This window comes from Oncorhynchus masou, chromosome 11 (assembly GCF_036934945.1).
Source record: "Oncorhynchus masou masou isolate Uvic2021 chromosome 11, UVic_Omas_1.1, whole genome shotgun sequence".
In the NCBI taxonomy this organism is placed as follows: domain Eukaryota; kingdom Metazoa; phylum Chordata; class Actinopteri; order Salmoniformes; family Salmonidae; genus Oncorhynchus; species Oncorhynchus masou.
Window position 1 is genome coordinate 19509941 of NC_088222.1, and position 27703 is coordinate 19537643.

General features: G+C 41.0%; 2 protein-coding genes across 7 annotated transcripts in view; one reads left to right on the forward strand and one right to left on the reverse strand.

Moving 5' to 3' along the window:
• Window positions 1-4876, reverse strand: part of LOC135548276 (putative cytochrome P450 120) — a 51489-nt gene extending 46613 nt beyond the window's left edge. For 3 of the 4 annotated variants that reach the window (XM_064977705.1, XM_064977704.1, XM_064977706.1), the window contains exons 1-5: window positions 4333-4873; window positions 3718-3795; window positions 3326-3410; window positions 3180-3215; window positions 1549-1688 (exon numbers count right to left, since the gene is read on the reverse strand). In XM_064977705.1, coding sequence (XP_064833777.1) covers window positions 1549-1688; window positions 3180-3215; window positions 3326-3410; window positions 3718-3795; window positions 4333-4522 — 529 coding nt within the window. In that variant the 5' untranslated portion in view covers window positions 4523-4873. Of the gene's footprint in view, window positions 1-1548; window positions 1689-3179; window positions 3216-3325; window positions 3411-3717; window positions 3796-4332 lie in introns of all 4 variants that reach the window. The other variant, XM_064977707.1, reaches the window with a different exon arrangement.
• Window positions 4877-7070: 2194 nt separating this feature from the next.
• LOC135548277 (5-hydroxytryptamine receptor 4-like) overlaps window positions 7071-27703 on the forward strand; it is a 51174-nt gene continuing 30541 nt past the window's right edge. The window contains exons 1-7 of one of the 3 annotated variants that reach the window (XM_064977710.1): window positions 15138-15243; window positions 16124-16258; window positions 17074-17161; window positions 17374-17520; window positions 19714-19914; window positions 21104-21257; window positions 21973-22550. In XM_064977710.1, coding sequence (XP_064833782.1) covers window positions 17133-17161; window positions 17374-17520; window positions 19714-19914; window positions 21104-21257; window positions 21973-22550 — 1109 coding nt within the window. In that variant the 5' untranslated portion in view covers window positions 15138-15243; window positions 16124-16258; window positions 17074-17132. Of the gene's footprint in view, window positions 7258-15137; window positions 15244-16123; window positions 16259-17073; window positions 17162-17373; window positions 17521-19713; window positions 19915-21103; window positions 21258-21972; window positions 22551-27703 lie in introns of those variants that run through there. The other 2 variants (XM_064977709.1, XM_064977708.1) reach the window with 2 other exon arrangements.

Below are 27703 nucleotides of genomic sequence, written 5' to 3' on the forward strand. Positions count from 1 at the left end.
TGTAGGGTACAGAGCATGCAATCTAACCATGCCAGTGTAGGGTACAGAGCATGTAATCTAACCATGCCAGTGTAGGGTACAGAGTATGTAGTCTCACCATGCCAGTGTAGGGTAGAGCATGGTCTCACCATGACAGGTACAGAGCATGTAGACTCACCATGACAGTGTAGGGTACAGAGCATGTAGTCTCACCATGCCAGTGTAGGGTACAGAGCATGTAGTCTCACCATGCCAGTGTAGGGTACAGAGCATGTAGTCTCACCATGCCAGTGTAGGGTACAAAGCATGTAGTCTCACCATGACAGGTACAGAGCATGTAGTCTCACCATGCCAGTGTAGGGTACAGAGCATGTAATCTCACCATGCCAGTGTAGGGTACAGAGCATGTAGTCTCACCATGCCAGTGTAGGGTACAGAGCATGTAGTCTCACCACCATGCAGAGCAGTAGTCTCACCATGCCAGGTACAGAGCATGTAGTCTCACCATGCCAGTGTAGGGTACAGAGCATGTAGTCTCACCATGCCAGGTACAGAGCATGTAGTCTCACCATGCCAGTGTAGGGTACAGAGCATGTAGTCTCACCATGCCAGTGTAGGGTACAGAGCATGTCATCTCACCATGCCAGTGTAGGGTACAGAGCATGTCATCTCACCATGCCAGTGTACAAAGCATGTCAGTCTCACCATGCCAGTGTAGGGTACAGAGCATGTCTCACCATCAGGTACAGAGCATGCCAGTGTAGGGTACAGAGCATGTCATCTCACCATGCCAGTGTAGGGTACAGAGCATGTCATCTCACCATGCCAGTGTAGGGTACAGAGCATGTCATCTCACCATGCCAGGTACAGAGCATGTAGTCTCACCATGCCAGTGTAGGGTACAGAGCATGTAGTCTCACCATGCCAGTGTAGGGTACAGAGCATGTCATCTCACCATGCCAGTGTAGGGTACAGAGCATGTAGTCTCACCATGCCAGTGTAGGGTACAGAGCATGTCAGACTCACCATGACAGTGTAGGGTACAGAGCATGTAGTCTCACCATCTACAAAGCATGTAGTCTCACCATGCCAGTGTAGGGTACAGAGCATGTAGACTCACCATGCCAGTGTAGGGTACAGAGCATGTAATCTCACCATGCCAGTGTAGGGTACAGAGCATGTAGTCTCACCATGCCAGTGTAGGGTACAGAGCATGCAATCTAACCATGCCAGTGTAGGGTACAGAGCATGTAATCTCACCATGCCAGTGTAGGGTACAGAGCATGTAGTCTCACCATGCCAGTGTAGGGTACAGAGCATGTCATCTCACCATGCCAGTGTAGGGTACAGAGCATGTAGTCTCACCATGCCAGGTACAAAGCATGTAGTCTCACCATGCCAGTGTAGGGTACAGAGCATGTAGTCTCACCATGCCAGTGTAGGGTACAGAGCATGTAGTCTCACCATGCCAGTGTAGGGTACAGAGCATGTAGTCTCACCATGCCAGTGTAGGGTACAGGGCATGTAGTCTCACCATGCCAGTGTAGGGTACAGAGCATGTAGTCTCACCATGCCAGTGTAGGGTACAGAGTGCTGTAATTTCTTGGAAAAGCTCTGGTGTCTCATCTGGTTTCACATTCAGGAACAGCCCCAACACCAGTTCTGTTCCCAGTCGTTTAAACAGAGGGTACACCGACACAGGCTCCCCACTACACAAGAAGTGGTAATCAGAGAAGTGAACAGGACATACATGGAAATACAGTGCCTTCAGAAAGTATTCAGACCCCTTGACTTTTTCCACATTTTGTTGTGTTACAGCCTGAATTTAAAATAGATTTAATAGAGATTTTGTGACACTGGCCTACATACAATACCCCATGGACTCCCTCTGTGTGCAATAATAGTGTTTATCATGATTTTTGAATGACTACCTCATCTCTGTAACCCACACACACAATTATCTATAAGGTCCCTCAGTCGAGCAGTGAATTTCAAACAGAGATTCAATGAGTAAGACCAGGGAGGTTTTCCAATGCTTGCAAAGAAGAGCACCTATTGGTAGATAGGTAAAAAACAGACATTGAATATCCCTTTAAGCATGGTGAAGTTATTAATTACACTTTGAATGGTGTATCAATACACCCAGTCATAGCCACGGGAAACAGGGGTGCTGAATCACCCCCTGATAAATCATTAAAAAATGATAAATATATATATTTTTTAATAAGGAAACATTTCAACACAACACATCACTGAGTACCATGCGTCATATTTTCAATCAGTGGAGGCTGGTGGGGAGAGTTATAGAAGGACGAGCTAATTGTAATGGCTGGAATGGAATAAATTGAATGGTATCAAACACATCAAACATATGGAAACCATGTGTGACTCCGTTCCATTAATACCATTCCAGCCATTACAATGATCCCGTCCTCCTATAGCTCCTCACACCAGCCCCCACTGTTTTCAATCATGGTGGTGGCTGCATCATGTTATGGGTATGCTTGTCATCGGCAAGGACTATGGATTTTTTTGGAGTGGATAAAAAGAAACGGAATAGACCTAAGCATCCTACAGGAAAACCTTGTTCCGTCTTGTTTTCCAGCAGACAAATTCACCTTTCAGCATGACAATAACATAAAACACAAGGCCAAATATACACTGGAATTGCTTACCAAGATGACATGAAATGTTCCTGAGTGGCGTAGTTACAGTTTTGACTTAAATCAGCTTGAAAATCTATGGCAAGACTTGAAAATGGCGGTCTAGCAATGATCAACAACCAACTTGACAGAACTTGAAGAATTTTGTGCAAATATTATACAATCCAGGTGTGAAAAGTTCTTAGAGACTCACCCAGAAAGAATCACAGCTGTAATAGCTACCAAAGGTGATTCTAACATGTCTTGACTCAAGGGTGTGAATGAGAAATGTCTGTATTCATCTTAAATAAATGTGCAAAAATGTCTAAAAACATGTTTTCACTTTGTCATTATGGGGTATTGTGTGTAGATACTGTAGGAGAGAATTCTTAATTTTTTAAAAAAACATTTTGAATTCAGGCTGTAACAACAAAATGTGGAATAAGTCAAGGGTTATGAATACTTTGTGAAGGCAGTGTCGGTGAAACATTTCTGGTCCTACTAGTGTATGTTGAATAAGACAGAAGTGCATGAAGTGGGGATTTCAAGGGTTCTTACGTTGCAGAAAGGTTCTTCAAGCACCGTTCAGAAACACTGTGCAGGAAAGAACAACAGAGAAACAAGCATTGTTATCCTTAATGAAGGTATATTTATAATGACATTTGGTCACCCTGTCATACTCAATAAATGAAACTAGTCTTTACCTGTTAATGAGGTCAGAGCCTGAGGCCAGACACTTTCCTGTGAAAAGGTTGGTGAGAGACAGGCGCAGCAAGCAGGCTTCCTCGCCTGGATGAACCATATAGAATAACATTATGGAGTTGCTCATAGCAGAAATAAAGAAAAAATGTGCAATGACTCCATCTATTGGTCTAAATAACGAATATTCTGTTTGTATGTTTTTCAACTTCGGATAAATTAATAAAACAAGCAAATAGTGTGAAGGCCTAAAGCAGTTTTACCCTGTGAACATGTACAATCAAATATGTTTTTGTAAAGGCCAGAGGAGGTGTAGGCTCTCTAATACAACCCCTATACCCTTATAAGCAAATTGCATGCAAGTTGCACCCTATGGACCTTTGGGACATCAACTCACCATTAGCAGTCACTATGTTGTCTCCATACATGTTGTGCATTACATCAGTGGGGTCTTTCAGGAACACAGATGACTTCTCTGAAATACAGTCATGATCACATAAGTTGCAATGTCCTCTTTCAATGGGGAAACACACAATTCTCACCCCTACCCCCTAGGCAAAGTCACATGTCCATCACTTGACTTACCAGGCCATGTCTAATCAATGGACAAATCATATATATATTTTTAAATGTATTTTTAATTTAACCAGGCAAATCAGTTAAGAACAAATTATTATTTAAAATGACGGCTGACACCGACGACGCTGGGCTGATTGTGCGCTGCCCTATGGGACTCCCAATCACGGCGAGCTGTGATACAGCCTGGATTCGAACCAGGGTGACGCCTCTCGCACTGAGATGCAGTGCGCCACTCGGGAGCCCATCATTGATGTATTCACATCACTTCCTACTAATGCGTTAAAAATTGAAATTGACTCTAAACTGATATGTGGACCGAAAAGCAAAAACTATGAATGTATAAAATGTTGGCCTATTAGTCAAAACTTGTTACCGTTGAACTTATTAGGTTATTGTGACACACACGCACATACACACGAATACGTGGCTATACCGCAAAGTAATTCCTTCATCCCTTCCACCGAACAGACGAAGGAAGTTGGTTTGTTCAGAAGTCTTGATTGAAATATCCGCGTCCCATGCTTTTCAATACGTTGTTCACAAAAAGCAACTGGATCTCGGTAAAACTCCAAAGATTTGTCGCCCAACACAGAGACCCCCGCAGTGCCCACTAGTTTCGACATTATTTAAAATGAGTTTACTGCTGGGGTTTGTTCAGTGGTAAATTAAACCACACAGTTGTTGGATTAGACAACAGATGGTCCAAAACAACGCTTATTCTGCATCTATTCTGCATATACTATTGATCCATTCTGCAACAAGGTTGACGATACACATGGCTATTTGTCTAACTATGCCATGAAAACAAACTCCGGAAAAAAACTCAGGATTAACGTTACGAAATGTGTTTAGTTTTTTCTAAAAACTGGCATATTGTATTACACAGAACTATCACATTACTGCTATCTCATCGTGATATCTCGATGGCAACTGAAAGTATTCAGCAAAACGCTTCCTGGATGGACTTCAGTTGGTCCCACCCCCACCACTTCATCAGGCGCAGTGCCTGCAGTTCGAGCCTCCTGTAGCAGATTGGCACACGTTTGCCTTCTTCTTCGATGAGGTTTAACGGCGGTTGGCATGGAATGAATGTTGCAATACCGCCACCTACTAGATTGGAGTATAAATCCCTCATCCTTTGATAGATTTATTTATTTATTTAAATAAACAAATACACTACCATCTACCACTACACTCACAAAAAAGAAACAATAAAATAAAATAACACCCTATTCCATTATTTAAATATATTTAATCCTACCTCAGGCCAACAGTCTGAAAGGATGGGACACCACCATTTAACACACCCTGTAACTCTTTTGACGTCAAGACTCACACACCCAAATAACTCCCTGCACACTCTTACGTTCCCTCCCTGCACTAAATGCTAAAAATCCAATCGTACTGAAACATATATCACTTCTTGGTTTATTCTCACACCACTCCTCTCAGGACCCCTCCCCCATGACCCATTTTCCTCTACTTTCTTCACTGCCTCAGCATATGACAACTTCTGCACTACTCTAAACCTGGAAACCCCAACCGCCTCTCTAGCACGGGACATTTCTGATCCCCAGCCCCATTGGCACCCCTACAATTAACACGTTCCACTACTTTCCCCAGTGCTACACATTCCTTTGTCTCCTGCCTTTCTGCACTTCTCACACCTAGGAACCTCCCTCCTAAACACTGCTGCCACATGTCCATAAGCTTGACACCTGTAACAATTTAACGTATTCAGCACAAAAGCTTGTACAGGCTAACTGATATATCCTAACATCACTTTGTCGGGCAAAGACTCAACATCAAAACTCAAAAGAACAAACTCTTCTGTTTCACCACTCACGCCACCCTATCTGTGTCGCACCAAATGACGAGCATCACAAACACCGGGAATCTTCCCTTTCAGTTGGTCAACGTTCCCATTTACAGCTACTCCAGTAATCATTCCTTTCAATGGTGCCCTTTTCATGAGAGCAAAACAATTCACATCTCTTCCCCCATGAATTTAACGTGGAGCGCCTGCTCCCTCTGACCAGCAGAAACACAAACAATTATCACAAGACCACTTCTGGTTGCCCTCACCGATTCCACAGCGCCCAACTCTGTTCATCCTGACCCTTGGTGCAAGTTGGGTGCTGTGGAATCGGTGAGGGCAACCAGAAGTGGTCTTGTGATAATTGTTTGTGTTTCTGCTGGTCAGAGGGAGCAGGCGCTCCACGTTAAATTCATGGGGGGAAGAGATGTGAATTGTGGTTTCAGGGCGGGTCAAACAGAGTTGGGTACTGTGGATTCTGGTGATGAAGGGATCAGCTAAAAGGCAAGGGTCCACCTTTTCCAAAAAAGTAACTCCTACTGTCACGGAATCATCTTCATCCTGACCCTTGGTGCAAGCCTCGGGCTCCGAGAACCTCACCACACCTACAACCTCCGATACTTCACCCTCATTCACTTCCATTTCTCCTCCTGTCTTCAGCTCCCTCTGCTTACACGTTCTACCATTCTTGTTTCAACAAACCATCTCCCTTTTCCCCACCCCTTTTAACCGACTCAAGCTCACCCTCTTCCTCCCTCTCTCTCTTAGACCTCCTCTGCCTCTCTTTTTCCCTCCATTCCTCCTCCGTATTCCAAGTATACATCTCTTTATGATAATACTGCACTTCTCCTTACATGATTATTGTTCTTGCCTTCGCTAGTGATTTCATTTAACCAGCTGTCACAATATCTGTGCAATCAGCACAAAAACAACCTAAATAAAGGCACACGTTTGTTGTAAGCAAGATTCATTGTGTATTGTTCCAAAATAATCCTCTTTCGCTATGTCTTGGATTAATACTGTTTGAACATCTAGTTTGTTTTCATTTGACATTTTTATTTGAAGCTGCAGACCAATGCAGATTCTGAGGCAAGCAGAATGTCAGTGTTGGCCATCAAAGTAACAGTTGTCCTGCCAAACAAAAATGAAACAAAGTGTTTATCTAGCATTTGACACAATAAAAACTGGTACAGGCAGAGCCATCGATATGGAGATATGTGGTCTGGTGTCTCCCTACTGGCACCCCACGGGGGCGTCATAGTCAACCCTTTCTGTCATCTGGGAGAAGCGGGCTTTGAAAGAGGATTTCCCATCTACAGCCCAACTCGCCAATTTAGTTCGTTTGCAAACTGTGATCGCGGCTCAATCGTCTGTTCTCCTGCACATCGCCTTGCGCACCATGGTATCTCATTTACCCGCACCTATGGCACTCAATGGTCATTGCTTGATGTGTGTAATCTGTGACAAAATACCAATGGAATATGAGAGTCCATAGCAACACAGGGCTGTTCGAACCCGTAAACCGAGGCGCCGAGCCCACAGGTGAGGAAAACTTTAAGATCAAATTCGGAACCTCTCAGCAGCGTTGTGGTTTGTTTTTAAGTTATTCAGACATTGAAAATGAATGGGTTACGTCGAAAATAATATAGCTAGGGATATTCTAGGGATATTCTGCATGTGCGATATAGTTGTGTGTAACACAATTACGTACGAGAATTTAGCAAATTGACTGGTATATCCGACTATGATTAACGGACGCATTATCAGAATTATGTTATAGACATACACAGCCCCCATACAAATCCTGAATTGTACAGTGGTGTAAAGTACTTAAGTAAAATACTATAAAGTACTACTTAGATAGTTTTTGGGGGGTATCTGTACTTTACTATTTATATTTTTGACAACTTTTACTTTTACTTCACTACATTCCTATAGAAAATAATGTACCTTTTACTCCATACATTTTCCCCGACACCCAGAAGTATTCGTTACATTTTGAATGCTTAGCAGGACAGAACATTGTCCAGTTCGCACACTTCTCAAGAGATCATGACTGGCCCTTACTGCCTCTGATCTGGCGGACTCACTTAACACAAATGCTTCGTTTTTAAATGATGTCTGTTTTGGAGTGTGACCTTGGCTATCCCTAAATTAAAAAACATCTAGAAAATTGTGCATTCTGGTTTGCTTAATATAAGGAATTTTAAATTATTAGTACTTTTACTTTTGATACTTAAATATATTTTTGCAATTACATTTACTTTTGATACTTAAGCATATTTTAAACCAAATACTTTTAGACTTTTACTCAAGTAGTATTTTAATGGGTGACTTTCACTTTCACTTGAGTCATTCTCTATTAAGGTATCTTAACTTTTACACAAGTATGAAAATCGAGTACTTTTTCCACCACTGGAATTGTATATGCTAATTATTTATTTTTATTACTAATTAATGCATGTTATAATCGAGATAGCACTTATCTAGCCATTATTATTATGTGTGCATGGTTATGATAGGGTAGCTAATTTGATTGTGAACAGAGTAGTGTTGGGGAGTAGAGAAATCAGTGGTGGAAAAAGTACCCAATTTTCATACTTGAGTATAAGTAAAGAAACCTTAATAGATCATGACTCAAGTAAAATTGAACGTCTCCCAGTAAAATACTACTTGAGTAAAAGTCTTAAAGTACTTGGTTTTGGTTTTTAAAGTATCTTTAGTTAAGTAAACTTATATTTTTCTTAAGAGTAGCTTTAGTGTAGATTAACTTCTTCCAGTGTAAAGTAATTGGTAGCTTGGTAAACTATATTTTCAGAGTAACGTCCCCAAAACTGGAACAGAGCTGTATCATATTAAACTTGCTCTTCTTGTGCATATTTTTGTCCATTCTAGTGCACTATTTTAACCCAGTTTTCGTACTTAACTGGCAAAGAACAGTTTATTGTCCATAGTTTAAATTACAGTTGATTGCTTGATGGTGATATGACATTGGCAAATCTAAGTGCTTGTTGGCTATATCAAAATAATAGTAGGCTTATAAATTATGATAATATTAATAGAAGTCTTTCAGAACCAAAGAGCACTTTTTAATCTAAATAATGTTTTTGGAAATTAATATTCCATTAACATCAGATATGAATTCTTCCTTCCTTGTTACTTCATCACCCTTTAGAAACAGTACCCTATCACACACAGGGTTGGTTTATTGTCTAACACCTTGTTGGGTTTTATAGCGTAACACCTTGTGGATTTCATTAGAGCAGAGATCAGGTTGACTGTCCACAGTTCAACTAACACCGCTGTTCTAAATGGAGGTAAAAAGAGACGAGAAAGTACGGAACATCCATTTAACAGCACAGAGTACACACGCTCTCTCTATCACACACACATTTTAGTCGTTTAGCAGACACTCTTATCCAGAGTGACTTACAGAAACAATTAGGGTTAAGTGCCTTGCTCAAGGGCAGATGGACCGATTTTCACCTTGTAAGCTCGAGGATTCAAACCATCGACCTGTCGGTTAATTAGCCCTGGCCGAACACTCTAAGCGCTAGGCTACCTGCCACCCCTACACACGTATGCACGTGCACGTGCACACCTCCCCCTTTCACTGCTCTCTCTGGGTCAGATTATCATCTCCTGTCCCTTTGAAATATATTACCAAAACAGATATCAGCTGCTACCAGGTCTACAGTTTGTTTAGGAGAGCTCCAGTGATTATGTAACGTTACCCTCCAGGAGGAATGCTTATCCTGTAGCCAATCCTGTTTCATTTCATTTAATTCATTTCCAAGGCATCATGTATAGCCTTGCTGAAATACCTTCAAGAGGATGTTTGCATGTGTAGGTACAGTTTTCTGATTAGGAACTTTGCTCTTTCTCTTAATTAAGGCACCAGCAGACATAATCAGGACGATAGTAACTCGGCTATAGATATTGCTCTTTCTCTTAATTAAGGCACCAGCAGACATAATCAGGACAATTAAAGATATTGCACCAGCAGACATAATCAGGTAACTATAGATAGTAAGGCACCAGCAGACATAATCAGGACGATAGTAACTCGGCTATAGATATTGCTCTTTCTCTTAATTAAGGCACCAGCAGACATAATCAGGACGATAGTAACTCGGCTATAGATATTGCTCTTTCTCTTAATTAAGGCACCAGCAGACATAACTGTGTAACTCGGCTATAGATATTGCTCTTTCCTTAATTAAGGCACCAGGTGGCTGCATCACAGTGACATAATTATAGATAGTCTGTCTCTTAATTAAGGCACCAGCAGACATAATCAGGACGATGCTCCAGTGTATGAGTCTGTCTCTGCTAGTGCTCCAGTGTAGCCTACCACACCCATAGGATTCTGCTACAACGTTCCTTTTGTTTCCTTCTGTTTCAGGTTGCTTTGACTTCCAAGCTCCACTTTTGACAAAGTGAAATTCTCCTATATCCCTTACAGGTAAAACCACATGATTTAACATGTGGAAAATCACATGATTTCATGTGAAATTTCACATGTGAAATCATGTGAAAACTTGTTTATGGTACACTTGACATAGCTTTAGTCACAGTCAATAGCTCAAGCATCTAGAAATCATTGATATTGACAGTGCTGCCATATGGTGCATTGAGAGAATGGAGATTCAGTCAGTTCCCACCAAATAAAGGGAAAACCACATCCACAGCAGCCTGATGGTAGCAAATAGCTGTTTTATTCCATGGTGCCTGGTGTGTCTGTGTTCATTCTCTGTTTACCCCCATCACAGGCTGTCACAACTCCTCAGTGTCCCTGCATGGTCAAGTAGCTCAATTCATGAAATATATTTCTTTGCACTGAACGAATGTCCGGGTTTGCGTCTTGTCCCTGTCGTTGGTGTGCATCGCGTGTGAAATTGTCTCCCTGAGCACATGGGAAAGTTAAAGTCGTCTTAATAATGTTGTTAATGGAGAAATTGAGAGCCTTTGAATTGCTCGCCATGTGAATTTGAAAAGATGACACCATAGTGTTACTGTAGAGAAGTACAATTAGTCAGCCATTAGAGGAACAGTCCCAAAACAGACTTAGAACGTATGGTACATAGAACACACTATCCAACCATTTGTTACAGTTACTATCAACCCACTGTTACAGTTACTATCAACCTACTGTTACAGTTACTATCAACCTACTGTTACAGTTACTATCAACCTACTGTTACAGTTACTATCAACCCACTGTTACAGTTACTATCAACCCACTGTTACAGTTACTATCAGTCTACTGTTATAGTTACTATCAACCCACTGTTACAGTTACTATCAACCTACTGTTACAGTTACTATCAACCTACTGTTACAGTTACTATCAACCCACTGTTACAGTTACTATCAGTCTACTGTTACAGTTACTATCAGTCTACTGTTACAGTTACTATCAACCCACTGTTACAGTTACTATCAACCCACTGTTACAGTTACTATCAACCCACTGTTACAGTTACTATCAGTCTACTGTTACAGTTACTATCAACCCACGGTTACAGTTACTATCAACCTACTGTTACAGTTACTATCAACCCACTGTTACAGTTACTATCAGTCTACTGTTACAGTTACTATCAACCTACTGTTACAGTTACTATCAACCCACAGTTACAGTTACTATCAGTCTACTGTTACAGTTACTATCAACCCACTGTTACAGTTACTATCAACCCACAGTTACAGTTACTATCAACCTACTGTTACAGTTACTATCAACCCACTGTTCCAGTTACTATCAACCCACAGTTACAGTTACTATCAACCTACTGTTACAGTTACTATCAACCTACTGTTACAGTTACTATCAGTCTACTGTTACAGTTACTATCAACCCACTGTTACAGTTACTATCAACCCACAGTTACAGTTACTATCAACCTACTGTTACAGTTACTATCAACCCACAGTACCATGTTACTATCAACCCACTGTTACAGTTACTATCAGTCTACTGTTACAGTTACTATCAGTCTACTGTTACAGTTACTATCAACCCACAGTTACAGTTACTATCAACCTACTGTTACAGTTACTATCAACCTACTGTTACAGTTACTATCAGTCTACTGTTACAGTTACTATCAACCCACGGTTACAGTTACTATCAGTCTACTGTTACAGTTACTATCAACCCACTGTTACAGTTACTATAAACCCACTGTTACAGTTACTATCAACCCACAGTTACATTTACTATCAACCCACTGTTACAGTTACTATCAGTCTACTGTTACAGTTACTATCAACCCACGGTTACAGTTACTATCAGTCTACTGTTACAGTTACTATCAACCCACTGTTACAGTTACTATCAACCTACTGTTACAGTTACTATCAGTCTACTGTTACAGTTACTATCAACCCACTGTTACAGTTACTATCAGTCTACTGTTACAGTTACTATCAACCTACTGTTACAGTTACTATCAACCTACTGTTACAGTTACTATCAGTCTACTGTTACAGTTACTATCAACCCACTGTTACAGTTACTATCAGTCTACTGTTACAGTTACTATCAACCCACGGTTACAGTTACTATCAACCCACTGTTACAGTTACTATCAACCCACTGTTACAGTTACTATCAACCCACTGTTACAGTCACTATCAACCCACTGTTACAGTTACTATTAATCTACTGTTACAGTTACTATCAACCTACTGTTACAGTTACTATCAACCTACTGTTACAGTTACTATCAACCTACTGTTACAGTTACTCTCAACCCACGGTTACAGTTACTATCAGTCTAATGTTACAGTTACTATCAACCTACTGTTACAGTTACTATCAGTCTACTGTTACAGTTACTATCAACCCACGGTTACAGTTACTATCAGTCTACTGTTACAGTTACTATCAACCCACTGTTACAGTTACTATAAACCCACTGTTACAGTTACTATCAACCCACAGTTACATTTACTATCAACCCACTGTTACTGTTACTATAAACCCACAGTTACATTTACTATCAACCTACTGTTACAGTTACTATCAGTCTACTGTTACAGTTACTATCAACCCACGGTTACAGTTACTATCAGTCTACTGTTACAGTTACTATCAACCCACTGTTACAGTTACTATCAGTCTACTGTTACAGTTACTATCAACCCACTGTTACAGTTACTATCAACCTACTGTTACAGTTACTATCAGTCTACTGTTACAGTTACTATCAACCCACGGTTACAGTTACTATCAGTCTACTGTTACAGTTACTATCAACCCACTGTTACAGTTACTATCAGTCTACTGTTACAGTTACTATCAACCCACTGTTACAGTTACTATCAACCCACAGTTACAGTTACTATCAACCTACTGTTACAGTTACTATCAGTCTACTGTTACAGTTACTATCAACCCACTGTTACAGTTACTATCAACCCACTGTTACAGTTACTATCAACCTACTGTTACAGTTACTATCAACCCACAGTACCATGTTACTATCAACCCACTGTTACAGTTACTATCAGTCTACTGTTACAGTTACTATCAGTCTACTGTTACAGTTACTATCAACCCACAGTTACAGTTACTATCAACCTACTGTTACAGTTACTATCAACCTACTGTTACAGTTACTATCAACCTACTGTTACAGTTACTATCAACCCACGGTTACAGTTACTATCAGTCTAATGTTACAGTTACTATCAACCCACTGTTACAGTTACTATCAACCCACAGTTACAGTTACTATCAACCTACTGTTACATTTACTATCAACCTACTGTTACAGTTACTATCAGTCTACTGTTACAGTTACTATCAACCCACGGTTACAGTTACTATCAGTCTACTGTTACAGTTACTATCAACCCACTGTTACAGTTACTATCAACCTACTGTTACAGTTACTATCAGTCTACTGTTACAGTTACTATCAACCCACGGTTACAGTTACTATCAGTCTACTGTTACAGTTACTATCAACCCACTGTTACAGTTACTATCAGTCTACTGTTACAGTTACTATCAACCCACGGTTACAGTTACTATCAGTCTACTGTTACAGTTACTATCAACCTACTGTTACAGTTACTATCAACCTACTGTTACAGTTACTATCAGTCTACTGTTACAGTTACTATCAACCCACGGTTACAGTTACTATCAGTCTACTGTTACAGTTACTATCAACCCACTGTTACAGTTACTATCAGTCTACTGTTACAGTTACTATCAACCCACGGTTACAGTTACTATCAACCCACTGTTACAGTTACTATCAACCCACTGTTACAGTTACTATCAACCCACTGTTACAGTCACTATCAATCCACGGGTAGAGTTACTATCAGTCTACTGTTACAGTTACTATCAACCCACAGTTACAGTTACTATCAATCTACTGTTACAGTTACTTACTTTTATTGTAATAAACTACTGTGGCTGAGATTATAGCATAGCTACATTATATATTCTATAATCAAAATAAAATAAATGAAATAAATTGTGGCATGTGGTCAGTGGAGGTGCATCAAAAATGAATCAGTTTGCCTGTTGAAGAGCCACACGGTAAAGACAGCTAGTGTGGGAAGGTGTCAGATCTGATTATGCGAGCAGAATTTGTCAGAACTGTTTGTTATTCCTCCACTAATGTTATGTAATGTACTGTACTGTGATTCAATGAATCTGTTTTAGTCCTTCTCAATAACTCAAAATTGTGATGGTGGCAGGTGTTTAACACATCAGGGATCTCTGATTTAGTTATTTTGATTCTCTATGAGCTCATATATATTGGTTCTTGAACAAACTTTGTAAGTATGCTATTTCTAAAATTCCCTTCAATTTCTCTTCAGGCATGTCTGTCTGAGTTAAACTCGGCTCCTTGGCTGAATTTGTTGGGACAAAATAATGCCCTGAACACACTGGAAAGTGAATTGCCCAGATTTGAAATCCTTTATTGTTATTCTGGGACCACGGATGAAAATGAACAAAGGCAACAAGTGTTATTTTCATGGATTTTAGTAGTAAACAATTGTATTTTATTTATCCAATACCAGTTGAACTACACTGAGTGTACTAAACATTAAGAACACCTGCTCTTTCCATGACATAGACTGACCAGGTGAATCCAGGTGAAAAATATGATCCCTTATTGATGTCACTTGTTAAATTCACTTCAATTAGTGTCGATAAAGCAACTCATTATTCGGAAGGTGTTCCTAATGTTTGGTATACTCAGTGTATATTACAATTTTCAAAGACAAGCAACTTTCTGGAATGTATTGGTTGTGGATATGATAGGAGGAACCTCGCCCATTGAGCAACGAGAGCACTACAGTGGTGTCATGGAGAAGTCCAAGCTGCCAGTGGCCAGATTTTACCCTCCTCCTCCTCGCATGTAAATCCACAGCATGCCAGACCTCTTAAAGCAAGATTTGTGAAATTATGTGTGAAGTTGTTTTGGAGTATCTACTTGCTAATTATTTATATGGAGGCACTGGTAAATGAATTGGGATTCATTCAAGGCTTTTACAGTAAGTTGTATTTGTATTCATGGCATAATCATCTGCAAATATCTTGGTTCTTGTAATTGCGAGGATGGCAGTTATATCACAGGATTGCAGTGCTTTGGATACATTCTGCTTGACATTCCTGTTCTAAACTATTGTAGTGCTTGCTGAGGACTTGACTCCGACAAGCTATTCATTTCAATGGCTTCAGACTGTTTTTATGCTCAAACATGACTGTTTCTTTGCCTCAAAGCCTTGGAATGAGAAGTTAATATACTTCTCTGAAGTATTTGAACACAAAAGAAAAGCCTTAGTAACAGTAGGTTGAATAAAACTCCCAGAGAGAGTGTTTCGAGGACTCAATGTGAGCATTGTGAAATAGACTGTGATGCCATCGCCAAGTCAAGTGTTTATGTTCCTGGAATGCGTCTTCTCTTTGTAAGATGTGTACTTTATGTTCCAGTTTAGGATGAAGGATAACTAGATCTCAAACTGTGATTTGTGAACAGTTTCAAATGATTGTATATTTATTTACCTACATTGATTTTATACAACTCTTGGAATGCTATAGAATGACAGTCATTCCAATGTGATTACATGCTTATAAATGGAACTTGTGAGGATATAATTGCTCTGGTATGGTCCATCATTCCATTAGAAGCTGTCGGACTGTCATCGCACTCTGAGGCTGCAAAATTCATGGAGTACTGAAGCTTGGCAGATTATGGAGAAATCCAATATGGGAGGCATGCCTTTGTTTTGAAGAGCTGTGCTTAAGAGTGTGATCTCCATTGGAATGAGGAGTCTTCTAGAATAGCATACACCTCAGTCCTCTCATGTATTTACCCACTTGGATCTCAGCATACTCCCACCTCACTCTCACCCTCCGCATGTATTTATCCAGCAGGGGCTCCAGGCAGAGCACTCCTGTGTGATTTGGACCCACTGCTCCCTCTCCGGAGGCTGAGGTGTGATTTGGCCACAGAGGACTCCATGTTCATAATAATGTGCCAAAACCCTTCTCCCTTCCTCATGTTGTGTAAGGAAATCTTCCTGTTCAACTCAACTCCCTGTCTAACAAATGACACATTTATGATCGGAAAATCTAGGGAAATACTGGGTCAAAGAAAATAGTGCCATTGTCTGAACTTTCACTGCTCTCTTTTATGCCGTTGACATACAGATATGGCAAATATTGTCTCATTCCACTGGCTGTGTGGGTTGTGTTTGTTCTGGTAGGTGTGTGTGTGGGTGCTCAGTGCGCACGTGTGCTTGTGTGTCTATGTGTGCTGTCATGCCCCTAAGCTTTGTGTGGAGGGGAGATTTGTGGGTCATAAGCACGCTGTGCAGATACATGCAACCACTGCCCTCTGTTTGCTCTTTCACTATTGTTTTGTTAAAGTCTGAGGGATCCAGACCCTGGATTCAAGCCCTTCTCAGACTGTAGTGGTTATCTATTGTAGCTGTCCTATCTCAAGTCTGCTTCAAGGAAGTTTACTTGTGGTAAGAAAACTGTTGGCCAAACATTGACAATAGACGGGGATTCTCAACAATGTTGACATAGGGACCATGATACTGTAACATGAGGTAAACCTCACACACTTTAGATATGGTGGGTTATGACAGGAACTTTGTAACTGTTTGCTATAAGACAACACCACTTTCCTGGACTTCTGAGTTAATAATATTCAAAACTGATAAAGAAGTCCTCTAAACAGCCATTGTTACATGCGTACGAGACAGGTTTAGAGTGGGTAACATTACCATCATACAGGATTAGAGCTGTAGACTTGAATAATTCACAGTGTTTGTATTGGAGCTGTGATGAATGGGCCTGGTTGTGTTTGTCCTCAGGGCCACAGCATTTTGTGTGGAGGACTCTCCTCTAGCGAACTCCATGCAGATGAACAGTGATGGCCACAGAATCACACCCACCTGAACAGTAAGAACACACAGTGGAACATGTGATGATCAACATTAAACATCTAAAAGCCACTCAGAAAATTATATATTTTTCTATGAAAGGTCTTAATTTATACATGTATTATGATTGAGTTGTGCTTGTATCTAATGCATTACTGTATTCATTAGTCACATTTGAAATGATGTGATGATGATGATGAACTCAATAACCATCATTGTTTGATTGTATAGTTCAGTCGATGAAGTGGCAAACACGGAGCAAGTGCTGAACTCGCTGGAGAGGATCATTCTCACCATCTTCCTCACCATCATCATCATCATGACTGTTCTGGGGAACCTGCTGGTGATGGTGGCACTCTGCAAGGACAGACAATTGCGGTAAGCACACTTCCTGTTTACATGTAAGTCACATTCTGTGAAATATAAGTTGTCAGAGGAAAAAATGTGACCTCTTTAGAGTGTGGTTTTTCATCCAATTGACAATAGATTTTCATGCAAATATTCTAAAATCAGGATAAAAACATATGCGCATTTTCCCACCAGAGATGTTTCCATCAAATTGACTTATTGCAGATACATTTTATTTTAATTTTATTTAACCTTTATTTAACTAGGCAAGTCAGTTAAGAACAAATTCTTATTTACAATGATGAACCTTAACCCGGACGGCGCTGGGCCAATTGTGCGCCACCTTATGGGACTCCCAATCATGGCTGGTTGTGATACAGCCCAGGATTGAACCAGGGTCTGTAGTGACGCTCCTAGCACTGAGATGCAGTGCCTTAGACCGCTGCGCCACTCGGGATCCCAAAAAGGCTGTGCGTGATGATGTAGTGCACATAAAAATACTGTTAAATTCCCATGTACCGGATAAAAAATACAAGTTAAATGGCATTTTCAACTTTACTGATGGGTTTCTCATGAAAAATGTTGCTTTATATAGTGAGTGTGCCCACTCTGGGTTTGGCACGTGTGCTCTAGCCATCATACTCTTGGAACTTTATTAAAAGACTCCATTTTACACTCAGTTTGACTCTCCTGCGCCTGACTTCCCTGCCACCTATTACACCTATGCATGACAGCTGTTGGCTAGAGCGCACGTATAGTTTACATGCTGAGATTATTATGGTAAAATAATATGATTATTTTTATTTGTCAAACGGCGGCCAAGGATCGATCATCATGTCATCAGAATAAGACCTTCAATATTTATTGGAAAGGAGCATCAAGCTCACCACCTTGTACTTTCACCACCCTGTGAAGTTCATCATCATTTATTTCATCTTAATGCGTTTGAGCCAATCAGTTGTGTTGTGACAGGGTAGGGGTGGTATACAGAAGATATCCCTATTTGGTAAAAGACCAAGTCCATATTATGGCAAGAACAACTCAAATAAGCAAAGGGAAATGACAGTCCATCATTACTTTAGAGGACATGAAGGTCAGTCAATACGGAAAATTTCAAGAACTTTCTTCAAGTGCAGTCGCAAAAACCATCAAGTGTTATGATGAAACTATCTCTCATGAGGACCGCCACAGGAACAGAAGACCCAGAGTTACTTTTGCTGCAGGGGATAAGTTCATTAGAGTTACCAGCCCCAGATATCGTCAATTAACGGTACCTCAGTTTGCAGCCCAAATAAATGCTTCACAGAGTTCAAGTAACAAACACATCTTAACATCAACTGTTCAGAGGAGACTGCTTGAATTAGGCCGTCATGGTTGAATTGCTGCAAATAAACCACTACTAAAGGACACCAATAAGAAGAAGAGACTTGCTTGGGCCAAGAAATACAAGCAATGACCCAAAACACACCTACAGGCTGTGTAAGGGCTATTTGACCAAGAAGGAGAGTGATGGAGTGCTGCATCAGATGACCTGGCCTCCACAATCACCCGTTCTCAACCCAATTGAGATGGTTTGGGGTGAGTTGGACAGCAGAATGAAGGAAAAGCATCCAACAAGTGCTCAGCATATGTGGGAACTTCTTCAAGACTGTTGGAAAAGCATTTCAGGTAACTACCTCATGAAGCTGGTTGAGAGAATGCCAAGTGTGTGCAAAACTTCCAAAGGGTGGCTACTTTGAAGAATCTAAAATAAAACATATGTTTTGATTTGTTTAACACTTCTTTGGTTACAACATGATTCCATATGTGTTATTTCATCGTTTTGATGTCTTCACTATTATTCTACAATATAGAAAATAGTAAAAATAAACCCTTGAATGATTAGGTGTGTCCAAACTTTTGACTGGTTCTGTATATGAAATTATGTACCAAAAGATGATTGATCAGAATTCAATTGAAGTAGGGCGTGTGATGGACACTTCCTAGCTATTTGGAGACAAACTAAGTAGCTGTTTTTACATCCGGCACTGGCATCCTTTCTGTCATGTTTTATGTTTAGCGATATGGTATTAAAGGGTAATTAGAGAGAAAAAAAACGTGTTCTGTCTTGTGCAGATCAGTTGCCAATTCTAACAGATAACAAAAATATAATTATCTTTACATTCAACTCGTGTGCCTTTCTGGAAATAAATCAAAATGTTTTTGTTCCTCGTCTCCCTCTAGGAAAAAGAAGACCAATTACTTCATAGTGTCTTTAGCGTTTGCAGACCTCCTGGTTGCTGTGGTTGTCATGCCGTTTGCAGCCATTGAGTTGACCACAAGTCAGTGGCGGTACGGGGAGATATTCTGTCTGGTTCGGACCTCACTGGACGTGCTATTGACCACTGCATCTATCCTACACCTGTGCTGCATAGCACTGGACAGGTGAGCAATGAATATAGTGAAAAAATACCTTTACTCATGTAAACATTTGTAAATATGTCAGCCAGCTATTGCAAACTTTTTCCACGCGCCTATCCCATTCACCTTGATGCATCCGTTCGGCCTAATAGCCCTACGCCTCTGTTAGCACCCAGCTGTATTAGAATTAGCATGTGCCTTGGATTGCCCTCGAGCACCTCTTTGTCCTTTGTCTATAGCATATGGCAGCTGTCATGGCTGACAGATGAGCAGCTATGTTGTCTTGTCCTGCACCATACAGTGAAAAGCCACTGCAGTGAGTCACCTGCTAGCTCAGCCCCTCACTCCAAACACAAATATGATTTCTGCTTCATTCTTTTAGCTTCCCTGGGTGGAAATATGAGACATGAGTCGTGACAAGAGGCCTGATTGGTCGTTAGAATTATACTTATCTTTTTTAAAGTAGAGTTTGAAGTGATGAGTCCCTGCTTGTGAATCCAGGTGAAAGCTATGATCCCTTATTGATGTCACTTATTAAATCCACTTCAATCAGCGTAGATGAAGGGGAGGAGACAGGTAATGTGTATGTGTGCCATTCAGAGGGTGAATGGGCAAGACAAAAGATTTAAATACATTTGAACAGGATATGGTAGTAGGTGCAAGCCGCACCGGATTGAGTGTGTCAAGAACCGCAACGCTTTTCACGCTCAACAGTTTCTCGTGTGTATCAAAAATGGTCCACCACCCAAAGGGCATCCAGCAAACTTGACACAACTGTGGAAGTGTTGGAGTCAACATGGGCCAGCATCCCTGTGTAACACTTTGCCCTGACGAATTCAGACTGTTCTGAGGACAAAAGTGGGTGCAACTCAATATTTGGAAGGTGTTGCTAATATTTTGGACACTATTGTCCACAAATATCGACCTAATATGTACATACCAAAATATGTACTAAGGGCTAAAGCCACCATACATGGTGAAGTCAATAGGATGTGAATTTTGTTTATTATTTGGTTATGCAAGTCATGAGATTATTTTAAAGAATACGGAATTAGGAATGAGTCACCACTGGCAATATTTTGTTATGTACATATTAGGTAGATATTTGTGGCCTGTAGACACCATCAATAGATTGTTTTTTACCTCAGTTGAACCTATGATGTTGTGGATGGTGTTATAATGTTGTTATAATGTTGTTATATTCTATTGATAGGTACTATGCAATCTGCTGCCAACCGCTGGTGTACAGGAATAAAATGACGCCCTTGAGAGTGGCCCTGATGCTGGGAGGATGCTGGGTCATCCCCTCCTTCATCTCCTTCCTTCCCATCATGCAAAGTTGGCACGCCATCGGCATAGAGGACATTGTAAGTCTATAAGCAGCTATGTTCTTCCTGTCTGTCTGATGGTTTTACTACAGACAGTGGCTTGCTCTTTAGTCTTATTCATTACATCTAAATCCTTTTTATACTAAATACTACATTTTGTTGATCCTTGAAAATGTGAACAGGACACATGTTAAGTGAAGGACACATGGTTAAACCAACAAGCATAACATATTTCAAATTCATGGGATGGGGATGTAGTAGTCAGTTCAAGCATCATGCTCTTTGGGGAGAGCAAACTTACGCAAGCCCTTTTCTAGTTCTAAAAACAGCACTATGACTCATTGTTTCACCTTTGACACCTGACAAAAACTTCCCTCTGTCAAATGGAGGCCTTCTCCATGCACTCAATACTCATAAAACTAAAGCTACTAATACCATTTACATTGACAGACATACAACACCAGGCATACAGCCTCTTGCTCTGAGACCTACTGTAAGTCAGTGCTGAGCACAATCCACAGCTACCAGTTTATGAACACAAATAATACCTGTTCGAAGTTTGTTATAAGAGAGTCAGGAAATGGGCATTATGCAGTCAGTCGTTGCACTCTCTCTATTTATATGCTGTTGGTTGAATGAGAAACATGCGTGTAGCTATTGCATTTGTGGATGTGGATACTACAGAACGTGCATGTCTCTTCCTGTATGTGGATCGGCTTGTTAATGGATTGTTCTCTCTGCACGCTGCCTTCAGATAGAGCAGAGGAAGTTTAGCGGCAACAGCAACGAGACCAACTGTGTATTCGTGGTGAACCGTCCATATGCTCTCATCTGCTCCGCCGTGGCCTTCTACGTTCCCCTGAGCCTCATGGTCCTGGCCTACCAGCGCATCTACGTCACTGCCATGGGCCACGTGCGGCAGATTGGCACGCTGCAGCGGGCAGGCTCCGCCCCCTACTCGGCGCCCCCCCAGCACTACCTCAGCTCCGAGCAGCAGGGCTCCAGTCGCATGCGCATAGAGACCAAGGCTGCCAAGACCCTGGCTGTCATCATGGGCTGCTTCTGTCTCTGCTGGGCCCCCTTCTTCATCACCAACGTGGTGGACCCCTTCATCCACTACAGTGTGCCCTGGCAGATGTGGACCGCCTGGCTGTGGCTTGGCTATATTAACTCTGGCCTTAACCCCTTTCTCTACGCCTTCCTGAACCGGGCCTTCAGACGGGCCTTCCTCATGATACTGTGTTGTGGTGATGAGAGATATGTACGCCAGGGGAGCTATGGCCCCACCAGACACTACTCTGGATCTGTCAACGGGACCTCCATCGCGCTCAGGTAAGGAACTGATACTGGACCACCCACCCATGTCCTCCCTTTTATCAAGCCCTGAATTAAGATAATTCTCTCTCAGGTAGGTGGGTTATGCGGAATCTCTGTTGTCTAATCTTACTTAAAATACATTTTTAAACATCTAAGATGAGATATTGCCAAAAACTTTTGGAAAAATCTGGTTATTCTCCAACTCCCATCAGAGAAATCAAATAATTCCTATTTAGATCAGATTTCGAGATGTTGAATATTAAATGTGTTGAATGACCGTGTTATTTTAACATTTTTCTTAGTTATCCGTGGTTCAGCGCTGTTATGAGGTGTTTTTATTGTCAGAAGTGGAGTGTAGCTGGTGTATGAAGTCAGGCGCAGGAGAGCAAAATGAGTGAGCAACATACTTTATTCAAACAATAAAAGCACAAGGTAAACAAATACACTTGACCAAAAACCAAAGGTAATAATTACACACCGGTGAACACAGCAACTGTCGAAAAACCAGCCAACATGAACCGAACTGAACATAGAAATAATCACGCACAACAAACATGGGGGAAACAGAGGGTTAAGTACAAGAACATGTAATTGGATAATGAAAACCAGGTGTGTAGAAAATCAAGACAAAACCAATGGAAAATGAAAGATGGATCAGCGATGGCAAGAAGACCGGTGACGTCGACCACCGAATGCCGCCCGTACAAGGAGAGGGACCGACCTCGGCGGAAGTCGTGATATTTATAGACAAACAGTCTCATCTTTTCCCCTCATATTTCAGTACACATAACACATTTAGCTCTGCTCTGAATGAGGGAAGGAAGAAAACATTAGGAAAGCCTTGAAGCAGGTACATACAGTACCAGTCAAAGGTTTGGACACACCTACTCATTCAAGGGTTTTTCTTTATTTTTACTATTTCTACATTGTAGGAGAATAGTGAAGACATCAAAACTATGAAATAACACATGAAATCATGTAGTAACCCAAAAAAAGTTAAACAAATCGAAATAGATTTTAGTTGCCACCCTTTGCCTTGATGATATCTTTGCATACACTTGGCATTCTCTCAACCAGCTTCACCTGGAATGCTTTTCCAACAGGAGTTCCCACATATGCTGAGCACTTGTTGGCTGCTCATCCCAAACCATCTCAATTGGGTTGAGGTTGATAAAAAAAAAATTGAACCTGTATTTTTATTTATTCATTTTATTTATTATTTTTGATCTTTATTTAACTGGGCAAGTCAGTTAAGAACAAATTCTTATTTATAGTGACGGCCTACCAGGGATCAGTGGGTTAACTGCCTTGTTCAGGGGCAGAACGACAGATTTATTTTACCTTGTTACCTCAGGGATTCGATCCAGCAACCTTACTGGCCCAACGCTCTAACCACTAGGAGGTCAGGTCATCTGATGCAGCCCTCCATCACTCCCCCTCTTGGTCAAAGAGCCCTTACACAGCCTGGAGGTGTGTTGGGTCATTGTCCGGTTGAAAAACAAATGATAGTCCCACTATACGTAAACCAGATGGGATGGCGTATTGTTGCAGAATGCAGTGGTAGCCATGCTGGTTAGGTGTGCCTTGAACTCTAAATAAATCACTGACAGTGTCACCAGCAAAGCACTCCCATACCATCAGACCTCCTCCTCCATGCTTAACGGTGGGAACCACACATGTGGATATCATCCGTTTACCTACTCTGCGTCTTACAAAGACTCGTCAGTTAGAACAAAACATTTCAAATTTGGACTCATCAAACCAAAGGACAGATTTCCACCAGTATAATGTTCATTGCTCATGTTTCTTGGCCAAAGCAAGTCTCTTCTTCTTATTGGTGTCCTTTAGTAGTGGTTTCTTTGCAGCAATTTGACCATGAAGGCCTGATTCACTCAGTCTCCTCTGAACAGTTGATGTTGAGATGTGTCTGTTACTTGAACTCTGTGAAGCATTTATTTGGGCTGCAATTTCTGAGGCTGGTAACTCTAATGAACTTATCCTCTGCAGCAAAGGTAACTCTGGGTCTTCCTTTCCTGTGGCGGTCCTCATGAGAGCCAGTTTCAGCGCTTGATGGTTTTTGCGACTGCAGTTGAAGAAACGTTCAAAGTTCTTGAAATTTTCCGGATTGATTGACCTTCATGTCTTTAAGTAATGATGGACTGTCGTTTCTTTTTGCTTATTTGAGTTGCTCTTGACGTAATGTGGACTTGGTCTTTTTCAAATAGGGCTATCTTCTGTATACCACCCCTGCCATGTCACAACACAACTGGCTTAAACGCATTAAGAAGGAAAGAAATTCCACAAATGAACTTTTAACAAGGCACACCTGTTAATTGAAATGCATTCCAGGTGACTACCTCATGAATCTGGTTGAGAGAATACCAAGAGTGTGCAAAGCTGTCATCAAGGCAAAGGGTGGGTACTTTGAAGAATGTCAAATATAAAATATATTTTGATTTGTTTAATGCTTTTTTTTGTTAATACATGATTCCATATGTGTTATTTCATAGTTTTGATGTATTCACTATTATTATACAATGTAGAAAATAGTAAAAATGAATACAAACCCTTTAATTAGTAGGTATGTCCAAACTTTTGACTGGTACTGTTTACAATATGATAAAGAATACACATGTTCATGTGGAAAAGCAGAGGACGTTATCTTCAAGTGAAGATAAGTGAAGGATGGGGCATCATTAGGGAGATTTAGATCTGCTCCTATTCCCTGATTTTTCCATACTCAATTTGGTTGGGCTCATTGAACAGTGCTGTACTCTTCTGACGGAGTCAGAGGCTCATGGGTAAGGAAGGCACTTACGCCCCTCAGCCCGGTGCCACAAGCAGCACGCATCTACATGAATTCAACAGTACTAGTTACACAGAGGGGGGAAAAGAAAATGGACCTGACTCTATCGTGGAATGTCAGAGATAGAGAGACAGAGAGTCAGAGACATAGGCAGAAACAGAGAGAGAGAGAAAAAGAGCGAGAGAAAGAGCGAGAGAGAGACAGCCAGAGAGACAGTGAGAGAGAGAGAGAGAGAGAGAGAGAGAGAGAGAGGGAGAGAGAGCGAGAGAGAGAGAGAGAGACAGAGACCGAGAGCAGTTGCTGGTTTTACATACAGGGTGTGACTTAGCCTCTTGTTATTGTTAAATGTTTTTGTGGGTTTTTCACATATAATGATTATGACTTTGTTTCCATGCAAAGTGTTACAAGTCTACCATCCATGTGTTTCTATTTTATTCAGTTGTGGAAAAGAACATTTCATGTTTAGCTGGTAACTCTGCGTCTGTATTCACAGATGTAGAGGTTACTCCTCAGATTCATTTAGTAGGCAGAAAAACAAACAGTATTAATGTCTGTCTATTAAAAAGTGTCTGAGACACAAAGCAGATGTCTCTTTTTTCCGCTCAGAATCAAATTACTGCAACTAGAATAGAAGCTGTTGGAAAGTAATTCCGGATTTTGAGTAAGATACTTTTTCTTCCAGCATTAAAGTGGTCAGCGCTGTTAATTTGGATACAGTTCCACGTGCACAAGTGCAGCCATGTGATTTTTGTGACGTTTCTATATTCATTACACATCAATAATATACATTTATTAGTCAAATGTTTTCAATCACAAGAGCTATTTCTGCTTGCAACTGTTTTGCTCCCTAGCAGTCATACAACGCATCAATGCTGACTATAGCCCTAACATTGGCTGCTAATCCCATGATTATTCAGGGCAGTGGGTTAGAGAGAGTACTATAGCCCTTACATTGGCTGCTAATCTCATGATTATTCAGGGCAGTGGGTTAGAGAGAGTACTATAGCCCTTACATTGGCTGCTAATCTCATGATTATTCAGGGTAGTGGGTTAGAGAGAGTAACATGATTATTAGCCCTTACATTGGCTGCTAATCTCATGATTATTCAGGGTAGTGGGTTAGTGGGAGAGAGTACTATAGCCCTTACATTGGCTGCTAATCTCATGATTATTCAGGGTAGTGGGTTAGAGAGAGTACTATAGCCCTTACATTGGCTGCTAATCCCATGATTATTCAGGGCAGTGGGTTAGAGAGAGTACTATAGCCCTTACATTGGCTGCTAATCTCATGATTATTCAGGGTAGTGGGTTAGATTATTCAGGGTAGTTAGAGAGAGTACTATAGCCCTTACATTGGCTGCTAATCTCATGATTATTCAGGGTAGTGGGTTAGAGAGAGTACTATAGCCCTTACATTGGCTGCTAATCTCATGATTATTCAGGGTAGTGGGTTAGAGAGAGTACTATAGCCCTTACATTGGCTGCTAATCTCATGATTATTCAGGGTAGTGGGTTAGAGAGAGTACTATAGCCCTTACATTGGCTGCTAATCTCATGATTATTCAGGGTAGTGGGTTAGAGAGAGTACTATAGCCGTGCTGTTAGGTTATTGGTTCAAATGTTCACTCTTCACCATGTGACTGACTATAGTAAATCATTTCAGAGATACAGTACAGATAAATTCACTGTCAGCTCTGTGTCTTTATCTAGCCTATCTGTATTATACTGTGGCAGATCAAATGAGCACCTGGCTTGACTGGGGGTCATGGGGTTGAACTCAACGTCCCACACAGGGTCCCAGTCGTCCTTCCATGAGGTTGTAGGATGTTGAATAACACTTTGATAGTTAGGTTATAATGCTTACATAGGATGGTCAAATCCATTGTTTTCAGTGTTTTTTATGGATATCATAATAGACAAACATTTCCTTTTTTCAGCGACTTTAGCAGCTTTAGTCTGTGTTTTCATTATAAAGCTGCTTTCAGCATCAGAACAAAGTGTGGATTCATAGTGTGTGTTTAGTAATCTGAAGGAAAAAGGCATAAGCACATTACACGTCAAAAACCAAGCCTTGTGTAACAAGTGTGGTCATAATGCAGAGAGAGAATGGAGTTCCTGTGGCTGAAAGCAGGTTTAGCCTTGGTTCACACAGACCATGCCCTCTGCTGCACTCAGCTCTCACCTTGGTTCACACAGACCATGCCCTCTGCTGCACTCAGCTCTCACCTTGGTTCACACAGACCATGCCCTCTGCTGCACTCAGCTCTCACCTTGGTTCACACAGATCATGCCCTCTGCTGCACTCAGCTCTCACCTTGGTTCACACAGACCATGCCCTCTGCTGCACTCAGCTCACACTGCT